This window comes from Heterodontus francisci, chromosome 11 (assembly GCF_036365525.1).
Source record: "Heterodontus francisci isolate sHetFra1 chromosome 11, sHetFra1.hap1, whole genome shotgun sequence".
Lineage (NCBI taxonomy): Eukaryota > Metazoa > Chordata > Chondrichthyes > Heterodontiformes > Heterodontidae > Heterodontus > Heterodontus francisci.
In genome coordinates, this window is record NC_090381.1 from 65,431,881 (window position 1) to 65,456,559 (window position 24,679).

At 40.9% G+C, this 24,679-nt stretch overlaps 2 protein-coding genes across 2 annotated transcripts in view; one reads left to right on the top strand and one right to left on the bottom strand.

Annotated features, from left to right (window-relative positions):
- LOC137375291 (neutral cholesterol ester hydrolase 1-like) overlaps positions 1-5,098 on the bottom strand; it is a 57,777-nt gene extending 52,679 nt beyond the window's left edge. Inside the window, exon 1 of the mRNA XM_068042226.1 lies at positions 4,888-5,098. Coding sequence (XP_067898327.1) covers positions 4,888-5,028 — 141 coding nt within the window. The 5' untranslated portion in view covers positions 5,029-5,098. The remainder of the gene's footprint in view (positions 1-4,887) is intronic.
- Positions 5,099-5,223: 125 nt separating this feature from the next.
- On the top strand, positions 5,224-24,266 carry LOC137375292 (THAP domain-containing protein 5-like). Its single transcript, XM_068042227.1, has 5 exons — positions 5,224-5,396; positions 5,512-5,685; positions 16,041-16,227; positions 17,309-18,233; positions 24,047-24,266. Exons 2-5 carry the CDS (start codon positions 5,615-5,617, stop codon positions 24,100-24,102), a joined length of 1,239 nt encoding a protein of 412 aa, XP_067898328.1. The 5' UTR covers positions 5,224-5,396; positions 5,512-5,614; the 3' UTR covers positions 24,103-24,266.
- Positions 24,267-24,679: the final 413 nt, after the last annotated feature.

Here is a 24,679-nt window from a genome sequence, read left to right on the forward strand (position 1 = left end):
GGTTACAAGTTTCTTAAATTCTTTACTTTTAAAGTCACAAGGTTCCTCATTTCCTGTCCTACTCACTTTTTTTTTTTCTCCTTAGACTTCTACATTTGGTTTATGTTCTATTCCTTACAGAAAAATGGGCAGCTGCTGCTAAACCTGTTATTCATTCTCAGGATGGGAGTGTTACTGGCAAGGCCAGCATTTATTGTCCATCCCTAAATACCACCTAGAAGGGAGTGGTGAGCTGCCTTCTTGAACCACTGCAGTCTTTAAGTTGTGTAAGTACTCCCACAGTGCTTTCTGTAACAGCTTGATACAACAGATACGGCTTGCTTGACCATTTCAGAAAGCAGTTACAAGTCAACCACATTTCTGTGAATCTGGATTTGCCTGTAGGCCAGACCAGGTAAAGATGGCAGATTTCCTCTCCTGAAGGACATTAATAAACCAGATGGGTTTTTATGACAATCCGGTAGTTTTATGATTATCTGAGACTAGCATTTTATTCCAGATTTAATTAATGGAATTTAAATACCCCCAGCTGCTGTGGTGGAGTAATGGATTACGAGTTCAGTAACATTATCAATATGCTACTATCCCCCTATTCAACAATGTCCTAGAAACTATGCAAGACTTAAGTTGAATCACACTGCCCTTCTTTTTCCTTCTAGGCAGCCTCTTTTAACCATACAACTGTGATTATTTTAGATTTGAGATACAGCACTGAAACAGGCCCTTCGGCCCACCGAGTCTTTGCCGAACATCAACCACCCATTGATACTAATCCTACTCTAATCCCATATTCCTACCACATCCCCACCTGTCCCTATATTTCTCTACCACCTACCTATACTAGTGACAATTTATAATGGCCAATTTACCTATCAACCTGCAAGTCTTTTGGCTTGTGGGAGGAAACCGGAGCACCCGGAGAAAACCCACGCAGACACAGGGAGAACTTGCAAACTCCACACAGGCAGTACCCGGAATCGAACCCGGGTCCCTGGAGCTGTGAGGCTGCGGTGCTAACCACTGCGCCACTGTGCCGCCCTGTGCATCATTTTTGAAACTGTATGATTCCTTATCTCATGGAACATCACTATCAAAAACTTTATCATTGGCATTTTCCACTATTTGTCCACACCACTCCCATCCTCATTTTGATCTTTTCAAGCAGTTCTTCACCTGATGTTTATCTCTTCACTCTGATGTCTCCATTACCTAAAACTTGTTCAAATCTTCAATAAACAGATTAGTTTCTTTCAATAAACTGGTCCTCCAACTATTCTCCCTTTCCCCTTAGCTTCCTCTCTCTAATCACTATCTCTCTTTCTCCCAGGGATTTCCACTCGTCTCATTGCATACTTTAGCTTTATTGTTACTGACAGGCCAACTGACTTGTATTCTGTTAGGTAACATAGTTCCACTTCAAGTACTATAAGCTGCCTTAAGGCTTATCATACAAAATTAATAAAATACTTAATAGCAAAATATAAAGTAATAATATTGAAAAGCAAGACTGTAAAATGTTGCACTGAAATAGATGAACTGCTGCAACACAAGCTTAAGGCAGCAGGTATAGTGCCACTAGGCTTTCCCAAAAATTCCCCAATTCAGTTCTTTAAAACCTCCAGAGCTTTCCAGAAAACTGTACCTGTGAAAGCTGTGGGATGCAGGTTTAATTTCAACATTTTGATATCCTAGTCTTAGCTATATGATTGTGAGGAAGTACTAAATGAAAGTCAAGTGTCTTTTCTCAGGGAGATGAAAAGAAAATCACTGGAAGTACAACTGCCATTAAGCCACTCTCTTACCCTGCCTGGTAGCTAGTGCCATGGCATTGTTGAATGCCCAGGAGCAGCTCACTTAGCAGTCTTCTCAACCACAGGCAGTAAGCAAATCAGCGGCAAACAAAGGGAACTAGAGTGGAAGTAGAAGGATTGAATATCCTCACAGAAAGAAAAAGTTTCTCTACTTTGTCTGGTACACGACTGTGGGAAGGGATGCCAGAAGCAATCATGCTAATGCAATCCTAAAATTAAGAAACTCAAAAATAATTTATGTTTGAAACATCTTTATTTATGCAATGGTGAACTATTAGGTAATGGTACAGGGGAGAATAAAGTTATCTTACAAGGTTTCCAGATGTATATTCTTTAAAGAAGTTGTATGAATTGCTAATCTTTAAGTGCCTTGGGATGTTTTACTACATTAAAGGCACTATATAAATATGAGTTGTTGTTGTCTGTCACTAACATACTACCAGGTAAAAAAATTACAACTTAAAAAAAAGTCTAACAGAGTAATGGTCCTGCTACTCTGTCAAAGCTGACAGTTTGAATGTCGACTAAAAAAGCAGACAGTTGCTGTGCACTTTTGTTTATCCACAGCATGAACTGGTTTGCCAGACAGCATGTGGTAGGAACACAGATGTATGATCGCTCCTGCTGACCTGGAGGGTGTAAAGCTCCACTGGTTCGGTAAAGGATATACCAGTAACTGTCTAGACCCTCTAAACAAAAACATATACCATTATTTTAAAATAAAGTTTTAAAAAAATCAGAAATATTCAAGTGTATAGTACTAAATTTTACTCCCTATTGAACTAGTGTAACTAGTAATGCATAAGTCATGAGATACAAACCTATTATCCACTTAACACATTCCATCTCCTAAACAGAAAAACCTGCATTTATATAGTGCCTTTCACAACCTCATGACATCCCAAAGCACTTTACAGCAACTGAAGTCCTTTTAAAGTGTAGTCACTGTTCTAAGGTAGGAAACACGGCAGCCAATTTGTACACAGCAAGCTCCTACGAACAACAATGTGAACAATGACAAAATAATCTGTTTTTGTGATGTTGATTGAGGGGTAAATATTGGCCAGGATACTAGAAATAACCCTCTTGCTCATCTTTGAAATAGTGCTATGGGATCTTTTATCTCAGTTTAACTGCCTCAGTACTGCTGGGGTGTCAGCCTGGATTTTTGTGCTCAAGTCCTGGCATGGGACTTGAACCCACAACCAACGTCCCCTCTAACATTTTTTTGTTGTTGTTGTGCACGGTCCATTCATTTAAATGTGCAGGACCTTTGAATTTTTTCCATGGCCACACATGTGCCGAGTTGTGCTTGACCTGCATGAAAAGCCTCCAGCAACCTGGAAGTTAGAGGGAACATTGAAGTTGAAGTCAGAAGTTAGAGGAACTTTCTGACTCAGAGGCAAGAGTGCTACCAACTGAGCTGCAACTGTCACTGCCCCAGTACAATACCTCCTAATGGGTCACCCATAACAGATAATATCTTTATGCCCTTCCTGCAGTGGTAAACTTGTATATAGTATTCAAACAATTGTGACCTTATGGAGTCATAAAACTGGGCCATCCTCTTCAAATGTCAGTGTCTGCTCCAGACAGCAAGTGTGGATTACTTACACCCAGGCCCGCAATTTATCAGAAACAACAGGGATTTTAAAATCGTAATACATCAGTCTTCTTATAGTTTCACATAAACAGATATAATAAATATGTATAACACGATGCAAGACAAAGCTTGCATCTATAGTCCATATAAATGTTTATATTTTTTGAAATCACTTTACTTCCTAGGAATCCAAAAACCTTTGCTGAGTATCATTTTTAAAAATATGATTTTTTAGATTTAGATATACAGCACTGAAACAGGCCCTTCGGCCCACCGAGTCTGTGCCGACCATTAACCGCCCATTTATACTAGTCCTACACTAATCCCATATTCCTACCACATCCTCACCTGTCCCTATATTTCCCTACCACCTACCTATGCTAGGGGCAATTTATAATGGCCAATTTACCTATCAACCTGCAAGTCTTTTTGGCTGTGGGAGGAAACCGGAGCACCCGGAAAAAACCCATGCAGACACAGGGAGAACTTGCAAACTCCACACAGGCAGTACCCAGAATTGAACCCGGGTCGCTGGAGCTGTGAGGCTGCAGTGCTAACCACTGCGCCACTGTGCCGCCCTGTAACAGAAATTTATGAACAGCCAATAAAAACGTATAAAGCAGGACAACAGCTTCTGTAAAGCTTCACCTTGCCCACTCCTAAAAAAGGTAAATCAAGCAAAATTCCAATATGTATATTGAACCAAACATCTGAGATTTCAGTGTAATGCTGTCAGTGTTTTCACACGAGTTGCTAAGCCAAATATACCTTTTCAGATGGACATTAAAGATCCCATGGGGCTATTCAAAGTAAAAAGTGCCCTAGTCAATATTTCTTCCTCAAGTAAGGTTGCCAGGAAACGAATTAATTGGGTCGTTCCTTCAATTTGCTGTAGGTGGAATATTACTTTGTGCAAATTAACTACCTCTTTTTCCTACATGGCAATACTTCAAAGTAATGTATTGGGTGTCAAATATTTTGGAACAGTTTACAGACGAAATAGAACACTTTATCTATAGAAATTCCTACATTAATCGATATTTTAATAAAAGTGAAAACATAAAAAATGGAAATACACAACAGGTGCGGCCAAAATTTTAATCGTTTTTTCAGATACTGATGGACGTGCTGTGTATTAGTATCTTCGAATGTATTTAGTAGTTCAGGAACCACCACCTGCCATTCCTTGTTTCATCTTCGTCATTACCTGTAGGGTGATCAGCATACATCTTTTCTCTTACTAAGTGGACAGTCTTTGGAAAATTGTATTGAGAACTTTAACATGAAAGGTGTACGCGAAAGGACGTATGTGGGAGTAATACTACCATAAGTGAACAGCAGAGAAAGACAAGTGAATTGTGTAACTTGCAAGTCTGGGATACCTTTGAAACTACGAACATAGTAATGGTCAATTATTTCACTTCAAATTATCTCAAGTGTTAGTGAAGCAGCATCAAGCAAATTGAACTATACCATATCCTGGACTCCTCTGAATGTCGCATCCATGAACATCAGTTTCCAGGGCTCGGAGACGGTGTTCGGTATTGGGATGTACACGTAGTAAGCTGTCAAAGCCGCAGCGATCACGATCACTGGGACTGTTGGTCGCATCATTGCAGAATTCGGGGCAAAAAATGGAAATGCTCGAAGAAGCAGAGACACACATTTCCTGCCTTTCTGTTACTCAACGCCAGCCTCACAGGGACCAATCAGGTCGCTGCGGCTTTATCAGTCAGCCTATCGGGCGAGGAGGGTGGGACGTTGGGAATTGTAGTTTTTTCTGTATGGTAATTTTGCGAAATGACGGGCCATGGGTGTGACAGGACGAAAATGACTAAGCGAGAGGTGCACTGCGCAAAAATAAAACCCGGGAACTGAGAAAAAGACTGAATGTCATCAGGAATAGGAGCTGTTTAGGCCTACTGAAACTCCTCTAATGTGGGATTGCAAACCAAAGGGCGGTGCTGATTGCTCCTTAAAGGGTGATTGCAGGTTTTTTTTAAATGCAAATAAAGGCGTTAATATTTATGATTAAACATTGACCTTGGTACATTGCCTAGGATTAAGGAATGCGAATGCTTTGTATTCTTTCTCCAGCGTTCGAATCCAGGTGCCGGGTTCCAAGTGACGTCACCGCCAGCGGGCCGCCATCTTTTTTACAGGCAGAGGGGCTGTGAGCATTCGTGGCGGCGGCTACAAGATGCCAGTGTCGTGCAGCCTGTTGGACTGCAAGAATCGCTTCAAGAAAGGGAGCGGCATCACTTTCCACAGGTACCCTGCCAGGCTGCTAGGAGGCCAACTTTCCCTTCCAAAATTATTTCGATCAGGTTCTAACTTTAATCTTTTAGAGCAGATGGGTAAGGCACGGTGACACAGGATAGATGGCGATTTTAATCGTTTACCGCAGGGTAACAGCAAAGTTGGTCAGTTCGTGCACAACAGGCCCCCTCCAAAGCGGTCGCTGCAATTGATTTGCTGCTGTTTTGTATGTTATTACATCTCATCGGATATGTTGTATTCGTTCCTATCTGCGATTTCGTTTAATAGCATTTCCTGCATTTTAAAACAGGTTTGCCAAGGCACTTTACTATGGGGTATGAAATCTGACATTTGGAAGGCGCTTCTCTTTATGCTTTTTTCCCCCCAATGTTTTATTCCATTATCCTGCCTCAACCCTACCCTCCCTTCTTCAGTAGACGGATAGTACAGTCTGTATACATACATCTGCATCTCATAGGCGAACATGGCTTCATTCATTAGTTTCTGTTATTGTTTCCTAAATATATTTTCTTAACTAACTCAAACCAAGAAAATTACTTATAAAAGGATTTCAAGAAATGGCCTTCCCACACTCAAATACGAAATGCGTGATGTATGTGCTTGCTTGCCATTTCAACACACACCCCTGCTCTCATGCCAACATTTCTGTCTTTGGCCTGCTCCAGTGTTCTAGTCAACATCAACACAAGTTCAAGGAGGAGCTCCTGATCTTTCGGTTAGGCACTCTACAGCCTTGCGGACTGAACATTGAGTTCAATAACTTCAGAGCATGACTGGCCTTTTAATATTTTATTTTTTTAACCATTTCCCTGCTTTTTACGTAGTCAGGACTGCTCACTATTCCGCTATTAACACTCTTCTTGGACTAATGCTTTGTCTTTCGCCACAAGCATGAACACACGCTTTGCCTTTGTCCCAGGACAGGTTGTTATTTAATCTCCCCTACCCTATCAGACACCTTCCCCTTTGTTCTCTCCCCCACCCCCTTTCCCCTTCACTTGCTTAAAATCTGATTCTTTTCTAACCTTTACTAGTTCTGATGAACGGTCACAGACCTGGAACGTTAACTTTCTCTACAGATGCTGCTGACCTGCTGAGTATTTCCAGCACTTTTTGTTTTTAGCCAGAGCAATTTATGGGATTGGCCATGAATTGTTGGCCTGTATTGCTGCTGACCTTGCCAAATACAGTGATAATGCCAAGCACGTGTAGCCTTGTGCTAGGGAATGGTGTGAAGATATATCACAGCAATCTCCCTAACAAGAAAAGTCCAAGTTTGACCGAGTGGCTTTCTTGAATCAGAAACAGCGTAGTTACATAAAAAACATCTTGAGGTTAGAAGCTAGGTAACAAATGTGATGAGCTGACTATGTATACTTAATAGTTATATGCTCAAAGTAACGTTGGGAATGTGGGAATTTGGGTTTCTGGTTCAGCGCAATGATTATGCTTGGGACTGATGGCTTATGGGGGGAAAAAACTTGAGTGGTACCAGCTACATAACGTGAGTTTAGTTTTTAGTTTAGTTTAGAGATACAGCACTGAAACAGGCCCTTCGGCCCACCGAGTCTGTGCTGACCACCAACCACCCATTTTATACTAATCCTACACTAATCCCATATTCCTACCACATCCCCACCTGTCCCTATATTTCCCTACCACCTACCTATACTAGGGGCAATTTATAATGGCCAATTAACCCATCAACCTGCAAGTCTTTGGCATGTGGGAGGAAACCGGAGCACCCGGAGAAAACCCACGCAGACACAGGGAGAACTTGCAAACTCCACACAGGCAGTACCCAGAATTGAACCCAGGTCGCTGGAGCTGTGAGGCTGCGGTGCTAACCACTGCGCCACTGTGCTGCCTGTGTTTGGCACTAGGGAGTTCTGCTGGCTGTAACCGGTCTATTGACCAGATTAGTCTATGTTTAGTCTATTGGTTTCTAGAGCTTCTATGACCTTGTCATTCTGAATGGTGTGGTTGAGCTGATCATCATCCCCTGGGATGGTGACATTACTTCCTAGAATATCATTTTGATGAGTCCATTTGGTGGTCAGATTATCTGTTCTACTTGGATTCCCTGCTCTGCTGGTTCACTCAACTGATTCCAGAGATGAAGGGGTTATTTTATGAGGAAAGCTTGAACAGGTTCGGCCTTTATCCATTACAGTTTAGAAGAATGAGAGATGATCTGATGGAAACATATAAGATCCTGAGGGGACTTGACATGGTGGATGCTGAGAGAATGTTTCCCCTTGTGGGAGACACAGATTAAAAATAAATCGTCTCCCATTTAAGACAGAGATGAGAAGAAATTGTTTTCTGAGTGCTGTTAGTCTGTGGAAATATCTTCCCCAGAGAGCAGTGGAATATTGAATATTTTTAAGGCTCAGTTAGATTCTTGATTGACAAGGGAGTCAAAGGGTATGGGGAATAGACAGGAAAGTAGAGTTAAGGCCACAATCAGATCAGCCATAATCTTAACAAATGGCGGAGCAGGTTCAATGGGCCAAATGGCCTACTCCTGCTCCTAGTTCGTATGTCCAGTGAATCCACCTTATGCACTCGCAACTGCATCAGCTGGTTGCCTTAACTTTCTCCTTTCTTGATCTCAGATAAATTGGACAATTAAGTGACACAATTATCTCTGCTTGTAGCTGGCTTGTATGTCATGCAACCTGATTTGTGTAATCTCTCAACTCTGTTCTGAATACACTTTGTACTTGTAAAGATATCATTCTGCACTTCTAGGTAAAGATTATTACAAAAGAAGACAGAGAATCTGCTGAGAGGTGTGCCAAGCAAATTACAAGTCAACTTGAAACATAAAGAAAAAAGCCTTTCTGTTCAATTGACCAATCTGGAAGATGTATGGCAAAAGCGTTTAATATCTGAACAGCCATGTAGGAGTTCTGTAAAATCTCAAGTTAATGTGGTGTGGATATCTAGGCATGTGAGACAACACTCCACCACCTCCTAATTTCTTGGTCTTTCCTTCAACAAAGAGTCCTACTAAGGACCAGATAAAGCATGACATATTTATGCCCCAGTAACGAGTTATTTCTGAGCTCAGCCCTTAATGCTGGCCTCTTATCACTGGTAATAAGTGTTTCATTTCAATATACATGGTCATAAATTAACTAGTTTCTCATCAATCTGTTCAACAGACTCTATATTGTAAACCTGACAATATAAACTCTTTTCAGGAAAAATTTGAGTCAATTTTCAGGGTATTTTCTCAACATTCTCCTGCTCATCCACCTTAACGTCAGCTGAAGAGCCACAGAAATTCCAGGCAGACAACATTTTTTTTCTGCTGTTTCCACAGTTCTTTAAAAAAAAAAACTACTTCTTCTTCTTTGGCCTCCTTGTCTCGAGAGACAATGGGTAAGCGCCTGGAGGTGGTCAGTGGTTTGTGAAGCAACGCCTGGAGTGGCTATAAAGTCCAATTCTAGAGTGACAGACTCTTACACAGGCGCTGCAGATAAAATTGTTTTCCGAGGCTGTTACACAGTTGGCTCTCGCCTTGAGCTTCTGTCTTTTTACCTGCCAACTGCTAAGTCTCTTCAATTCGCTACACTTTAGCCCCGCCTTGATGGCTGTCCGCCAGCTCTGGCGATCACTGGCAACTGACTCCCACGACTTGTGATCAACGTCAGAGGACTTCATGCCGCGTTTGCAGACGTCTTTAAAGCGGAGACATGGACGGCCAGTGGGTCTGATACCAGTGACAAGCTCGCTGTACAATGTGTCCTTGGGGATCCTGCCATCTTCCATGCGGCTCACATGGCCAAGCCATCTCGAGCGCCGCTGGCTCAGTAGGGTGTATATGCTGGGGATGTTGGCCGCCTCGAGGACTCCTGTGTTGGAGATACGGTCCTGCCACCTGATGCCAAGGATTTTCCGGAGGCAGCGAAGATGGAATGAATTGAGACGTCACACTTGGCTGACATACGTTGTCCAGGCCTCGCTGCCGTAGAGCAAGGTACTGAGGACACAGGGTTGATACACTCGGACTTTTGTGTTCCGTGTCAGTGTGCCATTTTCCCACACTCTCTTGGCCAGTCTGGACATAGCAGTGGAAGCCTTTCCCATGCGCTTGTTGATTTCTGCATCGAGGACAGGTTAGTGGTGATAGTTGAGCCTAGGTAGGTGAACTCTTGAACCACTTCCAGAGTGTGGTTGCCGATATTGAGGGATGGAGTATTTCTGACGTCCTGTCCCATGATGTTCGTTTTCTTGAGGCTGATGGTTAGGCTAAATTCGTTGCAGGCAGCCACAATCCTGTCAATGAGTCTCTGCAGACACTCTTCAGTGTGGGATGTTAATGTGGCATCGTCAGCAAAGAGGAGTTCCCTTTGGTCTTCGCTCTTAAATGGGCAAGGTTGAACAACCTGCCATCTGATCTTGTGTGGAGGAAAATTCCTTCTTCTGAAGACTTGAACGCATGTGAGAGCAGCAGGGAGAAGAGGATCCCAAACAGTGTAGGTGCGAGAACACAGCCCTGTTTCACGCCACTCAGGATAGGACAGGGGTCTGATGAAGCACCGCTATGTTGAATTGTGCCTTTCATATTGTCATGGAATGAGGTGATGATACTTAGTAGCTTTGGTGGACATCCGATCTTCGCTAGTGGTCTGAAGAGACCACGTCTGCTGATGAGGTCAAAGGCTTTGGTGAGATCAATGAAAGCAACGTAGAGGGGCATCTCCTGTAGCTGGTGAAGGGAGAACAGCATGTCAATGGTGGATCTCTCTGCTCAAATGCCACACTGTGCCTCAGGATAGACACGCTCAGCCAGCTTCTAGAGCCTGTTTAAAGCGACTCGAGCGAAGACTTTCCCCACTATGCTGAGCAGGGAGATTCCACGGTAGTTGTTGCAGTCACCGCGGTCACCCTTGTTCTTATAGAAGGTGATGATATTGGCATCGCGCATGTCCTGTGGTACTGCTCCCTCATCCCAGCACAGGCAAAGCAGTTCATGGAGTGCTGTGAGTATAGCGGGTTTGGCACTCTTGATTATTTCAGGGGTAATGCTGTCCTTCCCAGGGGCTTTCCCACAGTTTAGTTTAGAAATACAGCACCGAAACAGGCCCTTCGGCCCACCGAGTCTGTGCCGACCATCAACCACCCATTTATACTAAATCCTACACTAATCCCATATTTCTACCACATCCCCACCTGTCCCTATATTTCCCTACCACCTACCTACACTAGGGTAAATTTATAATGGCCGATTAACCTATCAACCTGCAAGTCTTTGGCATGTCGGAGGAAACCCACGCAGACACAGGGAGAACTTGGAAACTCCACACAGGCAGTACCCAGAATTGAACCTGGGTCGCTGGAGCTGTGAGGCTGCGGTGCTATCCACTGCGCCACTGTGCCGCCCACTGGCTAGAGAATCAATGGCATCACTGAGTTCCGATTTTGTTGGCTGTTCGTCCAGCTCATCCATGACGGGCAGAGACTGGGATGCATTGAGGGCGGTATCAGTGACAACATTTTCCCTGGGGTACAGTTCTAGGTAGTGCTCCACCCAGCAGTCCATTTGCTTGTGTTGGTCAGTGATTGTGTCCCCTGATTTAGATTTGAGGGGGGCTATCTTCCTGATGGTTGGCCCAAAAGCTCTCTTAATGCCATCATACATTCCTCTGATGTTTCCGGTGTTCGAGGCCAACTGAATACGACTGCATAGGGTTGGCAGTAGTCATTTGCGCAGCGCCTGGCCGTTCTTTGAGCAGCGCTTCTGGCTGCTTTTAAGTGCTACAGATGTTAACTCACTAGGGGCTTTCTTGTCGTTCAACAGTGCAATGCATTTAGCGGCTATGACAGGATCCAGCTCTTCAAAGTGAGATTGAAACCAATCTGTGTTCTGCTTCACATGTTTGCCATAGGTGGTCATTGCTGAGTCATAGATGGCGCCTCTGATGTGGGCCCACTTAGTCTCTGCATCCCCTGTAGGAGTGTTTTTTGAAGGGCTTTTTCAAGTGAGTTTAGAAACTTATGTAACAGCTGTGGATAAGAAATTCTGTTAGTGTTGATGCGCAGGCGGCCCTTGTGCTTGGAGTGACGTAGCTTCTTTGGTTTGAGTCTAACCTTGCTGCACACCAGGGCGTGGTCGGTGTCGCAGTCCGTACTGTAGAAGCTGCATGTGATTTGAACGCTGTTTAAAGAGGCTCGCCTTGTGATGATGAGGTCCAGCTGGTGCCAACGACGTGATCTTGAGTGCCTCTAAGAAACCTTGTGACAGGGTTTTAAAAACTATGCAGCGGGAAAACCCCCAAGGAAATTCAGCTCCCAGATATCTAACTCCAACTAATACATCTTGCATGCTGTCTTGCCATATTCTCCTCTTCAAAACTGCTGAAAGATTAAAAAATTAAATACATAGCTGCAGGAATATTAAAGGTCGCTCATTTAGGGTTTTCACAATAATAGCTAGTCATGGAATTCAATCTCCAAAGCACAAGAAATCATACCAGGATACCACTTACTATAAATAGAATTTTACTTATTTAGTTCCTATAACTTAGTGGACCTGATGTTTCCCCTATGTGGCATAAACAGGCCTATTGTCATAAAGCAGTATATCCTCTGACGCGCCATGGGCAACGCTGCTGGAGATTTGTAGTATATGTTTTAATTTTGGAATTTTAGCTCCATCAGTATTGCTACACTTTGAGTCTACATTAAAATCATGGGATCTTACAGTATAGAAAGATGCCATATGGCCTGTCGTGTTTGTGCTGGCTTATTCTCGGAGAGAATTTCTAATAATTTTGTTTCCTACCAGTAGGGTCGATTGGTAAGACACAATCTAACATGATAGAATTTTTCATTAAGATGGAGAGTGAAAGAGTTGATTCTGAGACTAGGGTCCTGAATCTAAATAAAGGAAACTATGAAGGTATGAGGCACGAGTTGGCTATGATAGATTGAGGAGTGTTACTAAAAGGGTTGACAGTGGACAGGCAATGGCTAGCATTTAAAGAGCACATGGATGAATTACAGCAATTGCTAATTCCTGTCTGGTGCAAAAATAAAACAGGAAGGGTGGCTTACAAAAGAAATTAGGGATAAAATGGCCAGAACAAGCAGCAAACCTGAGGATTGGGAGCAGCTTAGAATTCAGAAAAGGAGGACAAAGGAATTGATTAAGAAGGAGAAAATAGAGTATGAGAGTAAGCTTGCAGAGAACATAAAAACTGACTGTAAAAGCTTCTATAGATATGTGAAGAGAAAAAGATTAGTGAAGACAAATGTGGGTCCCTTACAGTTAGAAATGGGGAATTTATAAAGGGGAACAAAGAAATGGCAGACCAATTAAATACATACTTTGGTTCTACCTTCACAAAGGAAGTCACAAATTACTTCCCAGAAATGTTGGGGAACATAGGGTCTAGTGAGAAGGAGGAACTGTATGAAATCAGTATTAGTAGGGAAATTGATCGGATTGAAGGCCGATAAATGCCCAGGGCCTGATAATCTACATCCCAGAGTACTTAAGGAAGTGGCCCTTGAAATAGTTGATGCATTGCTGGTCATTTTTCAAAATTCTATAGACTCTGGAACAGTTCCAATGGATTGGAGGGTAGCTTATGTAACCCCGCTATTTAAAATGGAGGTAGAGAGAAAACATGGAATTATAGACCAGTTAGCCTGACATCAGAAGTGGGGAAAATGCTAGAGTCCATTATAAAAGATGTAATAGTAGAGCACTTGAAAATAATGACAGGGTCGGACAAAGTCAACATGGATTTACGAAAGGGAAGTCATGCTTGACAAATCTACTGGAATTTTTTGAGGATGTAACGAGTAGAATAGATAAGGGAGAACCAGTGGATGTAGTGTATTTGGATTTTTAGAAGGCTTTCGATAAGATCCCACATAAGAGATTAGCATGCAAAATTAAAGCTCATGGGATTGGGGTAAGGTACTGACATGGATAGAGAACTGGTTGGCAGACAGGAAATAAAGTGTAGGAATAAACGGGTGTTTTTCCGAGTGGCAGGCAGTGACTAGTGGGGTACCGCAGGGATCAGTGCTAGGACCCCAGCTATTCACAATATATATTAATGTTACAGATGAGGGAATTAAATGTAATATATCCACAATTGCCGACGACACAAAGCTGACTGGGAGTTGAGGAGGATGCAGAGAAGCTCGAGTGTGATTTGGACAGGTTGAGTGAGTGGGCAAAATACATGGCAGATGCAGTATAATGTGGATAAATGTGAGGTTATCCACTTTGGTGGCAAAAACAGAGTACAGGAGCAAGGCTGTCTTGCTGCAATTATGCAAGGCATTGGTGAGACCACATCTGGAGTATTATGTGCAGTTTTGGTCCCCTTATCTGAGGAAGGATGTTCTTGCTATGGAGGGAGTGCAGCAAAGTTTCACCAGACTGATTCCTGGGATGGCAGGACTGACGTATAAAGAGCGATTGGGTTGATTTAGGCTTGTATTCACTAGAGTTTAGAAGAATGAGAGGGGATCTCATAGAAACCTACAAAATTCTAACAGGATTGGACAGATTAGATGCAGGAAGGATGTTCCCGATGGCGGGGAAGTCCAGGGCCAGTAGTCACAGTCTAAGGTTAAGGGGTAAGCCGTTTAGGACTGTGATGAGGAGGGATTTCTTCATCCAGAGAGTGGTGATCCTGTGGAATTCTCTACCACAGAAAGCAGTTGAGGCCAAATCATTAAATATTAAGAAAGAGTTAGATATAGTTCTTGGGGATAATGGGATCAAGGGATAAGGGGAGAAAGCGGGAACAGGTTACTGAGTTTGGATGATCAGCCATGATCGTATTGAATGGCGCAGCAGGACCGAATGGCCTACTCCTCCTATTTTTCTGTGTTTATGGTCAATAATCTGACAATTATGTAGATGCCATTTTTACTTTGTTCTAATGGTATGAAAATTACATTTAGATGCTTGAGAGGCAATCTTTGAGGACGAAACAACTGATTTGATGGATCTCTTCGCAAGAAGTAATTTAAAATGAAACCAATTCCCAATTTGATCAGTGTTGTACGAAGATTCTCGTATTATGACTTCCTGGACATTAAAGGAAAAAGTGGAATATATCCCATCCTATTTCTGGTGCATAAAATGGCAGATGGGTTCATTGTTTACCTGGAAGCCAGCTTTCCTTTGTAATTTGTGCACAACAAATATCAGTTTATAAAAATCGCAAACTTGACTGACGTCTCTGAGCAGGAATGATAAGTTTTGGGATACAACCCAAATTGCAACAAATAAAATTAGATTTTGATATGTTGTAAAATTGTTCTTTGTTTACCATTTTTGGGCTCATGATTTAGGTATTTACTGTGTATGGTGAGGTCACATGAAACAGTCCTGCACACCTATCTTTGATCTGTCAGTCTGCGCTTGGACAATGAGGTTGTAGAATACATGAAAAATTGTCAGATTGTATTGTAGTGCCATTTTGAGGGTGGATATTTCAAAGAAAAGCTTATTAGTCTTTTCATTATTTGTTTGTACGAATTTAAGGATTAGAACTTTCAATAGTATACTTCCATGGGAATTGTTTTGCTCCAATTGCTTTGTCTTTGTTTGGTTGCTGTGTTCATCAACATCTGAGGAAAAATCCATAATGCGTACTTGTTTAGTATGAATTGCTTTATTTAAGTAACAATTACATAACAGGAAATATGTTTTTCTGATTTTACTTATATGCCAAGTAATATGAAATAATGTTTAAGATTTTCATTTTGAGTCTTGTGTGAATTTATGACTGTACGCTTTTGTATCCAGTAATTTGCACAACTTGATTTTAGTTTGGAGGGATTTGTCTGTTTTCACAGGAGGTACTTGTAAGCGAGATTTATTTTGAGAGTTTACTGCAGTTATCTTTATTGTTTCTTTCTTCAGTGCCATAGATTATACCAGCATCAGACAACCTTATTATTTTTTGCATTCCCACTAATATATATTTTCTAACTTATCAATGTGTATTGCAGTTATTTTGTGTCCTGCTGCTGAGTTTGTTTGTTTTCACTTCGGAAGAGCTGCTGACCTGTAATGGTTGCTAATCTAATTTTTATCACTTAAATCCCACCATTCTATTAAGAGAATTTAACTGACCAAACTCAGTTAATTGTCAAGTGAGTTTCAAGATAGCTCAGCAGAATGGAGCAGCTGCTAATGATCAGTTATGCCCAGAGTTGCAGAGCAGATGCATTGACTGATAAGTACAGCATCTCAATAAATATAAAAATCTGAAAATGCTAATGAGGATACTTGCAGTTTCACTAAGTTTTTTTTATATTGAATCCCTACTTTTGGTTTATTTTGTGTTCTGTCTACGTAGATTTCCTATTTCAAGACCTGACCTCATGGCAAAATGGCTGAAAGCTGTAGCACGGGAAAACTGGATGCCATCACCAAGATCAACTCTCTGTAGTGATCACTTCACAAAAGATTGTTTTGAAGAACGGAATGATAGAAGGCATTTAAAATTCTCTTCCATTCCAACCATATTTCCATCTCAAAATAAGGTACAGTTTCAACCATTTATTGTGTGTCATTCATTTTAGATTTAGATTTAGAGATACAGCACTGAAACAGGCCCTTCGGCCCACCGAGTCTGTGCCGACCATTAACCACCCATTTATACTAATCCTACACTAATCCCATATTCCTACCACATCCTCACCTGTCCCTATATTCCCCTACCAGCTACCTATACTAGGGGAAATTTATATTGGCCAATTTACCTATCAACCTGCAAGTCTTTTGGCTGTGGGAGGAAACCGGAGCACCCGGAGGAAACCCACGCAGACACAGGGAGAACTTGCAAACTCCACACAAGCAGTACCCAGAATTGAACCCGAGTCGCTGGAGCTGTGAGGCTGCGGTGCTAACCACTGTGCCGCCCCATTTTAGTAAATCATTTTTGATAACTTGTTGATTAAAACTTAAATTTTTGCCCTAGGTGATCACAAGTTTTCACAAGTATGTCACTGGTCAGCATGGGTAATCTTGTACACTTTTTGTAAAGACTTTTTAGTTCTCCATTACATATCAAATAACCCAAATCTTGATTGCTTTAGATAACTTAACAATTTAAAATATAGCTGACTGAATTAAATCGCTACCAAAGCATTAGTGTGTTGGAAGAAACCTACTGAGAAAGTGTCCTCAAAAGCACGATCTCTGTGGTACACTTTGATCTGGTGCACTGTTATTAACTGTCAGTGGCTCAGAAGAATTGTAGGCAGTATTTTGTGTGGGATTACTGAATTGTTCTGCTTTTACTGGCTGTTGAAGTCAAGGATGTCACTGAGGGGTTCTTCTGAAGAATGTATTAATGGATTTTTTTTTTAAATAAGGTACAGGTTTTGACTTGAGGGTTTTTGAAGACAGTGGTGTGGTGGTGAGTATGGTGATGGGTGTGGGGGGGGGGAGGTGTATTAGTTTATATTCTAAAAATTATAATTTTGAATGGCCCCCAGAGTTTCTTTACCACTGGGTAAATTGAGTTCAAATTATCTCATAGATGGTATGATGCAGTGCAAAATGTGTTGCGTTTTTTTTTTACAGAAGAGCAAACAAACATAAATTTTAACTATTTTGCAGACTACAGGCTCCAGAAGGTCATATAAGGCAAAGTCTTCTGATGGATATCATAAGGGAACTTCGGAGGTACAGATGGCAGATTTCCTGTCGCAACCTGATTCAGTTGATGAAGTATTAAGCCAGTCAACTGAGCAAACTAAAATCACAAATTTACAGTCTACATTAACTACAGAGACACTTAATACAGGGAGACTAGCTCAACTAGCAGCAGCAGCAGTCCTGAATTTAGCAGAATTTTCTCAGGTTTTGGAAGTTCCTGTAAAACCAGAAGCAGAGTCTTCAGAAGTCCCCACACTATTTAAATGCAGTTCACAAACTCATACATGCACAACAGATGCAAAGATGAAATCAGTTTCAAGCAAGTTAATAACAGTTCATTCAGAGGAAAAATCTCAAGATTCAGCTGCAGTTCCATGTTCAGATGCCCTCCATTGGACAGCCAATGTATTATCGAGACCTAAAGTACTATCGGATACATCCACTGTGCTTGTGGGCTCAGTGGATGTATCTGCAGTGTCCACTAGTGTTCCCTGTTTATTTACAACATTTACAGATCTAACATCTGAGCGAGTAACAACATCAGAAGAAACAACTTGGATATCTACAGAAGTGCTTATCCCAGAAACAGAGATCACACAACCATCCACTCCAGTCTTTGCTTTTGAAGAACTGCAGTGTTCCTCTGAGACTATGCTTTCTTCTTCTGATGATCAAGATGTGTCAGGAATGACATTTTTTCAGGATCACAGTTACTTTATGAGTCCTTGCCCAGATACCATCAGGAGAACTCTAGAAAAGAAACTTGCATGGGAAAGAAAGAAGAATGAAGAGCATAAGCAAAAATTCAGAGTACTCCAACAAAAACTGAGAAGAAAAGAGCAGAAAATTGACAATCTCACCAAACTCATCAACCAGCTGAGAGAAAGTAAGACTGACCGTCTGTGGAACAGTAATGTATAGTAATAAAAAGGGTGAAGCTATTTGTATATGTTGTCCAATTGCAGAATCTGAAAGTACAGTTTTTTGAACAGCAAAAATAGGTGACATTTTCATTCATTTTTAACTCTTAACTGAAATGTATAGTCAATTCATCATTCATTCATGCTAAATCACATTGGCTTCTGTTGAAGTTGGGCTTGGTGTATTTATAGTGCAATAGTTGTTTGCTGAAAAAGGATATTAAAAATATAGCATAAATGTGCAAGTAGGGCTTGACCGTACTTCAACACATCTCTCAAGACACTTCACATTACTCTAGTGAATCATGTAACCTGGTTTTGAAAAATGCTTAGGGGGGTGGGGAGGATAGGTGTGTGGTCTGTTGTATATTGAAATGAATGTGTTCTATTCCTCAAACTTTTTGAACTTGCCTGTAGTGTATTTATATGTTGAAAGTGCAGACACTCTCACCTATGTTCAATAAAATTCTAAATTTTAGCTGCTGGGAACAGAATTTTGCACGCCTGCAAAATTCTAAGACGCATAGCATATCAGGCAGTATCACTGACCCGAAACGTTAACTCTGCTTCTCTTTGCACAGATGCTGCCAGACCTGCTGAGTGGTTCCAGCATTTCTTGTTTTTATTTCAGCAAGGTATTGTTTGGCTGGAAACAATTCTGCAGCTACTGGTCGCAGATGGATTGATGGCTACAGTATAAATTCACCACTGGTGTCTTGATAGATTAGTGGACTCTCAGTTATTTCCGTAGCCAACAATGTTGACATTGGTTGGTAGTGTTTTTACCCCAATGTCAAAAAAGAAAATCTTTGCAGATATAAGTAACTTGTTCACAACCTTCAGTAAATCAGAAATAAATACCAGTCCTTATAACAGTATATTCTTGCTGATAGTCTCGATGAGTTTGTGATAACTGTTTGCTTCTGAAGAAACACTTTCAAGTTCTACCTGCTTTGAGGTTAAGAGTATAAGCATTTTCAAAAAAGTCTGTTTGGCTCAACAAGCTTGTCCCTTTTTCACATATCTACCCCAGTCCTTCTCTGGAAATGTATTTAATCTATTTACCTTGTTTACTTCAGTGGCCTTCCCTGCTAACTCCTTTTACATTTTGCGCAACTTGCTAATTTTTAATGTGCCCCTGGTTTGTGAATCCTTCACTATAACGACCAATTTGCATGGATCTGTTTTTGTCAGTTCCCTTTAATAATCGTGAACTTGTGTTCAGTCACTTTCAAGTGCCTCTTCCAAAGAAAATAAGTCCCAACTTTTTAACCTTTCCTTTAACAGTTAAATTTATGATGGTCAGCCTTCATTACTCACCTCTGCAACTCTTCAAGAATGTTAATACCCTATTAAGTGAAAAGATTAATCAGATCCCATCCAGAATATTGTGTAATCATTCCGTTGTGCTTTTATGTTTTAAAAAGTCCCAATGCAATATGAAAAACAGGACATTCAGTTATTCAGGTTATCTTAATGAATGGGGAAAACTGAGGACAATAAATATGTGCTGTTCAAACTTATTTGGTAGCCACATTTTCTACTAAGAAGCTACAAGAGGTCAGTTACCCACACTTCTCTTGCTCAGCACGTTTTCTTCAGCTTTTTCATTTGATGCTCAACACTAAAACCCAATTTTATCTTTTGACCCATAAACAATAGCAAAGCAAGTACATTAATAAAATGGAAAATAAATGCTCAAGGTAAGATATGGTCCCATTGAAGAAGATCCGGGCTAAACTATTGCATTCGACAGCAACAACTTTAATTTATATAGTGGCTTTAATGTAATAAGTCCCGATGGAGGATACTCTAGTGCTATACTGTACCAGCCATTCTTGCCTGAAGGTTATGATGTATTCAACACAACTATCCATGTAGGCAGTAACTTGATGTGCATAATTAAAATTGATGAGTTTAAATCAGAACGAAATACCATTATAAAAACTAGCCACTAGAGCTGCTGCAACAAATTCAGCAGAAGAAATTGGGTCAAAGAAACGGCCAACTCCATGAAATTGGATACTGCTGGCATAAACAGAAAATGGTGAATTCCTGTTACCTTCTAAGGGACAGTGGCTACAGTCACTCCTATTAAGTGCTCTGTGTATCATTCCTTTTACAGGAATTGACTCACACTGCCCTCTATCTTATTTGTGGGTTGGCATAACCCTCTTATGACCTGAATTGGATATTTGTGTTTTTTGCATATGTACTTCTTTGCTCTGAACATGGACTGAACCAACACACTCAGATGAGGCTAAATATAAATCATTAAGCTACTTTATTTAACAGTGAGGTGAACATACTGTACACCAGTTATGATTACAGTCACTTGATTCAATCCATATGATTTGTTTCCACGTAATAACTCAAAGTAAAGAATAGGCCAAGCCTTCCCACACCAGTGGGTTGTCTCACTTAAACAGTGACATCCAGCATTTCTGACCTCTTAGTCTCCAAGAATGCCCTTTCAGCTTCTCTAAGTTTCTCTGTGCAGCGTCCTGTTTCAAAAGGCATCTCTACCAGCCTCCATATTCTATTTTCTATTCACAGCCAAAAAGGAGAATAAAGACTTTAATACAACACACAAGGCAAATAATACATTGTTTATTACTTACAGGCTGAGGAAACGTCATCAAAGCTAGCTCATTAGCATATGAACATAAGAATTAGGAGCAGGAGTGGGCCACTCGGCCCTTCAAGCCTGCTCCGCCATTCAATAAGTTCATGGCTAAACTGATTACTCCACATTTCCACCTACCACTGATAACCTCCCCCCCGCCCTTGCTCATCAAAAATCTATATACCTCTGCCTTAAAAATATTCAAAGACTCTGCTTCCACCGCCTTTTGAGGAAGAGAATTCCAAAGACTCGCGACCCTCTGAGAGAAAAAATTTCTCCTCATCTCTGTCTTAAATGGGCGACCCTTTATTTTTAAACAGTGACCCCTAGTTCCAGATTCTCCCACAAGGGGGAACATTCTTTCCACATCCACTGTATCAAGACCCCTCAGGATCATATATATTTCAATCAAGTTGCCTCTTCCTGTCCTAAATTCCAGCGGATACAAGCCTAGCCTGTCCAATCTTTCCTTGTAAGACAGCCCGCCCATTCCAGGTATTAGTCTAGTAAACCTCTTTACTGCCTCCAACACATTTACATCCTTCTTTAAGTAAGGAGACCATTACATAGTACTCCAGATGTGGTCTCACCCATGCCCTGTATAGCTGAAGCAAAACCTCCCTACTTTTGTATTAAATTCCCCTCACGATAAACGACAACATTCTATTAGCTTTCCTAATTATGTGCTGTATCTGCATACTAACCTTTTGCAATTCATGCACTAGGACACCCAGATCCTTCTGCATCTCAGAGCTCTGCAATCTCTCACCATTCTGATAATATGCTTTTTTATTCTTCCTGCAAAGTGGACAATTTCCCACTTTCCCACATTATACTCCATTCGCCAGATCTTTGCCTACTCACTTAACCTATCTATATCCCTTTGTAGCCCCCTTATGTCCTCTAATCTTTGTGTCAGCAAATTTAGCAACCATACCTTTGGTCCCTTCATCTAAGTCATTTATATAAATTGTAAAAAGTTGAGGCCCCAGCACAGATCCCTGTGGCACACCACTCGTTACATCTTGCCAACCAGAAAATGACCCATTTATGCCTACTCTGTTTCCTGTTAGCTAGCCAATTTTCTATCCATGCCAATGTTACCCCCTACAGCATGAGCTATTTTCTGTAATAACGTTTGATGTGGCACCTTATCAAATGTCTTATGGAAATCTAAGTACAATACATCCACCAGTTCCCCTTTATCGCAGCACATGAAACTCCCTCAAAGACCTCCAATAAATTGGTCAAACACGATTTCCCTTTCACAAAATCATGTTGACTGCCTGATTATCTTAAATTTTTCTAAGTGCCCTGCTAAAACGTCTGTAATAATAGCCTCTAAATTTTCCCTGAGACAGATGTCTGGCCTGTAGGTTCCTGCTTTCTGTCTCCCTCCCTTTTTGAATAAAGGAGTCACATTTGCTATTTTCCAATCTAACGGAACCTTCCCTGAATCTAGGGAACTTTGGAAAATTAAAACTACCGCATCATCTATCTCACTAGCCACTTCTTTTTAACACCCGAGGATGAAGTCCATCAGGACCTGGGGAGCTGTCAGCCCGCAGCTCCAACAATTTGTTCAGTACCACTTTCCTGGTGATTGTAATTTTCTTGAGTTCCTCCCTCCCTTCCATCTCCTGACTTACAGCTAATACTGGGATGCTGCTTGTATCTTCAATAGTGAAGACCGATGCAAAATATCTGTTCAATTCATCTGCCATCTTATTATCCGTAATTAATTCCCCAGACTCACTTTTTATGGGACCAATGCTCGCTTTGTTAGCTTTTCTTTTTAAAATATCTATAGAAACTTTTACTATCTGTCTTTATATTTCTAGCTGGCTTTCTCTCGTACTCTAATTTTACCTTCCTTATCAATCTTTTAGTCATACTTTGTTTTATATTCTGTCCAATCTTCTGAACTGCCTCCCATCTCTGCGCAATTATAGGCTTTTTCTTTAAGTTTGATACTATCTTTAACTGTTTTAGTTAACCACGGATGGCGGGTCCCACCCTTGGAATTTTTCTTTCTCGTTGAAATGTATCTATTCTGTGTATTGTGAAATATCCCCTTAAATGTCTGCCACTGCATCTCTATTGACCTATCCCTTAACCTGATTTGCCAGTTCAGTTTAGCTGACCCACTCTTCTCTCCCTCAAACTGAATTTAAAATTCAATCATATTATGATCGCTGCTACCTAGGGATGCCTTAACTATAAGGTCATTCATTAATCCTATCTCGTTGCACAATACCAGGTCTAGTATAGCCTGCTCTCTGGCTCCAGAACGTATTGTTCCAAGAAATTATCCTGAAAACATTCTATGTACTCCTCATCTAGGCTACCTCTGCTCATCTGATTTTTCCAGTCTATATGTAGGTTAAAATCCCCCATAATTATCACTGTACCTTTCTGACAAGCTGCCATTGTTTCTTCCTTTTATACCCCGTCCTACAGTGTGGTCAATGTTAGGTGGTCTGTACACCACTCCCACATGTGACTTCTTGCCTTTGATTTCTCATCTCTACCCAAACTGCTCTACATCCTGATCTCCTGAACCTAGGCCATCCCTCTGTATTGCGCTAATACCATCATTAATTAACAGAGCTACCCCTCCACCTTTTCCTAGCTTCCTGTCCTTCCTAAATGCCATGTACCCTTCAATATTCAGGTCACAATCTATGTCATCCTGCAGCCATGTCTCTAATGGCTATCAAATCGTATTTATTTATTTCTATTTGCACTCTCAGGTCATCTGTTTTGTTTTGAATGCTATGTGCATTCAGATAGAGAGTCTTTAGTTTTGTCCTTTATTATTTTCATTACCTCTTGCTTTATCTGTTGATTTACTCTTAGATTTGTATGCTCAGTTCCTTCCTGTCATGGTCTGTTTATCATTTCCCATATTAATACCTTTCTCTCTTGCCTTGTCTCTACTCCTTGATTTACCATATCTTCCCAAATTTGATCCCTTGCATCTTCACTAGCTATTGCCTTAGCATTTTTTAAACTTGTCTCAATATGCAATCGTTATAACTTTTTTTTCAAAACCATTTTGTGGGAAAATAGCCAAATAATCCCTAGACACAACAGTTCTCCCGTTAAATCTATTTAGTGGGTATCCAACATGTGTTCTTTCTGTACTTTTAGAGCATGATGAACATGAACAAGGAGAGGAACTGGACCAAACACAACAATGTTACTGAAATGGAGAAGTTTCTGGAGATTGTGTGGGTGCGGGAGCAGATAGTTAGTGGTCTTGTGTCTGAAAAGACAGATAACAGTGTGTATTTCGTTGACAAAGGAGATGCAAAGAAATATCTGCTCCACAATAAAGGAAAGTTGAAGCCTCTGTGGATTGACCTAATTCTAGATTACAATTTGAGCATGTTATTGGCAGCTCAGCAAAACAAAATCTCTGTTTTGATATTTAATTATTTTTACTTATATCTAGAATATTAGATAATAAATTTTAGTACAATGTCAAACAGTGGTGTTAATAGCTTTCTCTGACAGAAAGTAAGGAAGAGATATATAAAGTAATGATGCCTATTTCTGTGTTTGGGGATGTGTTCTGCCAGATTTTGTGAGCACAGAATAATGCAGGTCAGAGAAGCAGTTGTCACCAAGTTGTCCTGGGCAAATTCGCAGGTGCTGCACATCCTTTGGCCTATTGCAATTAGGCAAACCTGGAAATACAGGTGTGTTTGGGTGCTTACAGAATGTTCACATTTTTTGCACATGTATAACAGGGTTTTTTTTTAATTACTTTTATTAGGAAAT

What these genes read in the sequence shown, in the direction of transcription:
- LOC137375292 (XM_068042227.1), top strand. Translation starts at nt 5,615, where the DNA reads ATGCCAGTGTCGTGCAGCCTGTTGGACTGCAAGAATCGCTTCAAGAAA. An exon ending in AGCGGCATCACTTTCCACAG is followed by an intron (nt 5,686 to 16,040) that starts GTACCCTGCCAG and finishes CTGTCTACGTAG; the next exon opens with ATTTCCTATTTCAAGACCTG. An exon ending in CATCAACCAGCTGAGAGAAA is followed by an intron (nt 18,234 to 24,046) that starts GTAAGACTGACC and finishes CTGTACTTTTAG; the next exon opens with AGCATGATGAACATGAACAA.